Source organism: Carex rostrata, chromosome 16, assembly GCF_964058835.1.
Source record: "Carex rostrata chromosome 16, lpCarRost1.2, whole genome shotgun sequence".
Taxonomy (NCBI): Eukaryota; Viridiplantae; Streptophyta; class Magnoliopsida; order Poales; family Cyperaceae; genus Carex; species Carex rostrata.
Window position 1 is genome coordinate 2,371,969 of NC_135933.1, and position 5,071 is coordinate 2,377,039.

The window sequence follows — 5,071 nt, forward strand, 5'->3', positions numbered from 1 at the left end:
CTTCTTCATTCCTAATTACTCTCTTTAGTAGTCAGAACGCAAGTCTTTCATAATCATGATGATTAATTTTTACGTGCATGAATTTGACTAACAATTTGTCTGGAAAAATCAGCTACAAGTGTAGAATGTGTGTTGAAAATTTGAGTGATTATTGAAGAGGACTACAAGTCGAATGGTTATATATATATATATATAATCTAAGAAATGATAAGCCTAAAAGCAACTGGAGCTTTCCTTTCACAGGTTGGCAAGTGACAAAGTCATTAGCTCTCTGGCAGTAGGATATGGACATTTTTGGATTGGTGGGGTTTATATTGGCGTTAATGTAGTACAATATGTTAGATCATCATCAAGATCTGTTTGCTAGGTTTTCTATTCAAGATACAATACAAAACCAGGACATGAAAACTTACGACAACTTGTGAGACAATGATGATATATCACCAAACATATCTTCTCTAAATGATATTAATTGGCTTCGACACCCTTACGTCCTTGGATTTGGTCTTGTCTTCTATTTTGATATGCAGGAATTCAGCTTATGACCATAAACAGGGTGCATTTGACTCTTCTCCCCTCTGTGGGAATTCAGCTTATTGGTCTAGTTAATTCTTCTCATAAACAGGGTGCATTTGACTCTTCTCCCCATTGTAGGAAAATTGGAGACTTCCTTTTCCCAACTATATTGATCCATGTGAGGTCCATAATTATGCAAATCTCCCACACCGCTTGTGGCTCGGTTAAACTCAGAGTTTGAATCACTGACAATCTGATCATTGAAATTAGATCCAAATGAAATCACTGACACCTCTTAGTATAAATGGTGAATTTTGGGATAAGGTAAAGAGAAAAGGCTGGAGGGCACTTCTCTAAAACTTCATGTTTTAAGTTTTTCTTGGTGCATTCGAGATAGCATCTCTAATTTGTATTTTGTTTATTACTTTTCAATAATATTTAAAAGTTTGCAACAAACAGGGCCATGAGCTCCCTAGCTGGTGAGGTTGCTGTTGGGTATATATCATTCTTTGAATGTTTCATTGATGGCTAATACAGTACAATATATTTGGTCCATCATTTTGTTCAGTTTGGTTAGGATTTATATAACAATTTACAATTTTAAATCACAGGACAATGAAATGAAAACAAATAAAAATTATGAGACTATCAAATAATGAAAACAAATAAATATACCCAAAATAAAATGAATTTCCAATTAAGTCGTGTCAAGTTTTCTTCCTGATGTTCTTCCTTTACACCCTCAAAGTTTCCAATAAGCAATTAATGTCTAGCTTGGGTGAGAATATAATCATTTTTCTTGTCCGATTATTGTCACCGAAAACATGAACATGCTTACATGCATATCCATGTACTAATGACTCAGGAATATTCACCACATCACAAATTTACCATTTAAATATTATTCGGATCGAAAAAAATGTTAAATGACCTACACTCACTATAATAAACGATAGTTATTACTAGCAAATTGGGAATATATAATTAAATAAAAGTTAACTCTGCATACATCCAACTTTTATGATAAATTCATTAATTTGATATTTAAAAAAAATACTATTCATATTTTAAAAAAATAAGACGGTAATGAATCTTCATCGTTTAGATAGAACATGTGTATTAAATTAAAATCAATTTGGAATTTAATTGGTCATCCATCAAAAGACCTTTTAAATTCAATATTTTAAATTTTAAATTATTTGATGAAACGTCTTCCAAATTAGACAATTTTTCGATACACATCCTATTTTAAAATTGAACAACATATCTATAATTTTAAATTTTTATGGTTTCATTTACTTTATGCCCCTCTTGAGAAGTAATTATACTCAATATTATTTTTAGTCTGATCTGGCTAACGTAAACAAAACAGTTCAATTATATCGCGACTAAATAGTAAATACACAGCTTAGCGGGGATCGATGATGTATAAAAGAGAAGCAAATCAGCAAGCCAACATTCTACATCAGACAATTTTCAAATATATTGGTTTCCTGAATTTGAATCCGACTTGGTATATGTACTTATTTTAGAAAAACTTGCAAAGGAAACTAGTTGGAAAACAACTATGACATGATTCAAAGTTCAAGTAAAAATGTAAAGTCATAAAATTTAATTACACAAATCTCTTAAAATTTGAGACTTCTATCATTCTAATTGCAATATCATCGAGCAAATTAACAATCTCCCTATTTCTCAAAAGCCACACACCACCACTTGTTGAGTAATCATTCCTAAATTGCTTTGCATAGAGCAAGCATGGTGGCAAGGCAGCAAAACAGAACCTAGAAGAGCTCTCTCCACCTCCTCTGACACCCCTCTCTTTAACAAGTCCATCGCATACTCCATGAACAATGCTTCACAAGGCAATGTTATCGGCCCATCAACTGTGAACCCAAACTCCTCTTCTGACAAATTGAAAAGCTGAATAAAGATTCTAGAATTGAGGTAGTCTAATGGGATCATGAACCGTTTGCCATCAATGGTGTACACCACAAAGTGCCCTTTTTCAGCCCGACAACTAGTGAATTGGTTGGTGTCACGGTGGGAAAGATTTCTCTCCAATGTGAGCCTTCTGTTTCCTAACACAGCCATTTTCTGCCACTTCTTTGCCAATTGTACCAGCTTCTTGGGACTAAGCATGTTTTTAGATTTATAGTCGTAATGTATACAATGTGCAATGTAGATATGAGTAATGATGGAAGAGAACTACCGTGTCATATTCATATATAGGCTGAGAAACGATAAGCCTAAAGCAAGTGAGCTTTCCTTGTGATTATGTGACAGGTTGGCATGCATGGGACAAAACCATGAGCTTGGTCTTCTATTGGAGTAACAAGCCAAAATCATGAAGTTAAGACTTGGGTCCACTTGGTGTGACAATGACATGTCACCACACAATCATCCTTGATGATCACATTCAATTCCAGGTTTCAGCTTCCAACAATGTCACATTGAAACCATCTTTCTTTGTTTGTACTCCCTCCTTTTCTTTTATTTTCTTCTTATAAATATTCATAACTGATTGATATTACTTTAATTTAAATGAAATTGTTGGTTGGGTTTTCGCCTTAAAAACTGTAAAAAAAAGTAGATCGGTGTCATATTTGATGATCACATTCAATTCAAGGTTTCACCTTCCAACAATGTCATATTGAATCCATCTTTCTTTGTTTGTACTCCCTCCTTTAACTTCAATGGAATTCTTGGTTGCGTTTTCGGCTTACAAACTTTAAAGAAAAGTAGATCAGTATCATATGTATTTGCCCTTGATTTTTAATCGACCACCTCACTAAAAGTTCCATTGAGTGATGCAAATTGCAATTTCATGACATGAGCATTTTACTGGTCAATTCTTCTCAAAATATATATTATGTTGGACTCTGTGATCAGGAAACTGAATACAGCGTTTTCAATCTAAGCAATAGCCATGGCAGGTCCTTACTGTCAGAATGTAGTTATTAAAACTACATGTTTATGTTGCAACTTCAAAAAAATAATACTGCACATATTCAGAGGCTTTGTACGAACTGATATGTACTTTCTGAATCTAAACTACATTGGATTTATCAAAGTTGTAGATCGAGGTTTGAGTCCTACTGATATAATAGACAATGAATATGAATAATGCCGAGACAACTTAGATGTACTTTAAGATCTCAATGTTATAGGGACCGATCATACTGCTAGTTTTGCTTAGATAAAGGACAATATGTAAGTTGATTGTTTTATATTAATGAAAGGGGCAATTATGCCCTTTTTTTAAAAAAAGATTGCCAATTTGAAATTGCAACTTCTTAAAGTAATAGAATTTTCGGTTTTAAACGGATAATAAGTAACTTCACAATTGCTACTGCAACTATCATTATCTTATTTTGACTTCTGGATTTGAATTTAATGGTGCTAATAAACTCTTTCAAGACAATGAAACATAGAAGAAAGTTAAAGAACGACATCTGGAAATTTCCGGGAAATTTTATTGCTTTTCCTGTTACCAATAAAAAAACACCATACAAATTATAATCTCCCAATATCAAAATTTGTACAACCAGTTATTTACAAGTTTCAATACATTTCAAATTACTCCCAGTTCTCATAGGACATGACCACCTCAAACTCCTCTGACAAGTAGAGAATAAAAAGTTAATCATTTCAAAATCCACACAGTTCTACTTGCTGGCTAATTATTCCTAAATTACTTTGCGAAGAGCAAGCATTGTGGCAAGGCAGAAAAACTGAGCCGAGAAGAGCTTTCTCCACCTCCTCTGACACCCCTCTCTTTATCAAGCCCATTGCATACTCCATTATTGCTGCTTCACATGGAAACATTATTGGGCCATCAACTGTGTACCCGAATTCCTCTTCAGATAATTCAAAAAGCTGCCTAACAATTCTAGTGTTTAGGTAGTCTAGTGGGATCATAAACCGCTTCCTGTCAATGGTGTACACCACAAAGTGGCCTTTTTCGGATCGGGAGCTAGTGCTTTGGTTGGCATCATGGTGGGAAAGCTTCCTCTCGAGTGTGAGCCTTCTTCTACCTAAGACGGCAATACTCTGCCACTTCTTTGCCATTTGAACAAACTTCATAGAACTAAGCATGATTTTAGATTTCTATTGGTAATTTGTATAATGTATTTGTTAATATTTGAGTGTTGATAGAAGAGGACTACAAGTCAGCATGGTTATATAAGCTAAGAAAAAGATAAGCCTAAAAGCAACTGGAGCTTTCCTTGTGGTCATCTGACAGGTTGGCAAGGGACAAAGCCATGACCTCTCTGGCAGTGGGATATTCCTGTTGGATATGGGCATTTTTTAATTGGTGGGGTTTGCATTGGCAATAATGTAGTACAATATATTAGTTCAGCATCAAGATCGGTTTGCTATGTTCGGTATTTAAGATACAATCCAAAACAAGGACATAAAAACTTGTACGACAACTTGTGAGACATATATCTCCATGTATATCTTCTTCAATGGATTTTAATTGGCTTCGACCACCTCATATGCTTGCATTTTGTTTTGTCTTCTTTTATGACATGCAGAAATTATATTTCTA

At 34.3% G+C, this 5,071-nt stretch overlaps 1 protein-coding gene and 1 pseudogene across 1 annotated transcript; both read right to left on the reverse strand.

The window, feature by feature from the left end:
* Window positions 1–2,140: 2,140 nt before the first annotated feature.
* Window positions 2,141–2,693, reverse strand: LOC144567501 (auxin-responsive protein SAUR36-like). Its single transcript, XM_078317645.1, has one exon. The coding sequence runs from the start codon at window positions 2,656–2,658 to the stop codon at window positions 2,212–2,214; it is 447 nt and encodes a 148-aa protein (XP_078173771.1). The 5' UTR covers window positions 2,659–2,693; the 3' UTR covers window positions 2,141–2,211.
* Window positions 2,694–4,095: 1,402 nt separating this feature from the next.
* On the reverse strand, window positions 4,096–4,587 carry LOC144567659 (auxin-responsive protein SAUR36 pseudogene; annotated as a pseudogene).
* Between the last annotated feature and the right edge of the window lie 484 nt (window positions 4,588–5,071).

Coding starts and splice junctions, on each gene's coding strand:
- LOC144567501 (XM_078317645.1), bottom strand. CDS start 2,658: ATGCTTAGTCCCAAGAAGCTGGTACAATTGGCAAAGAAGTGGCAGAAA.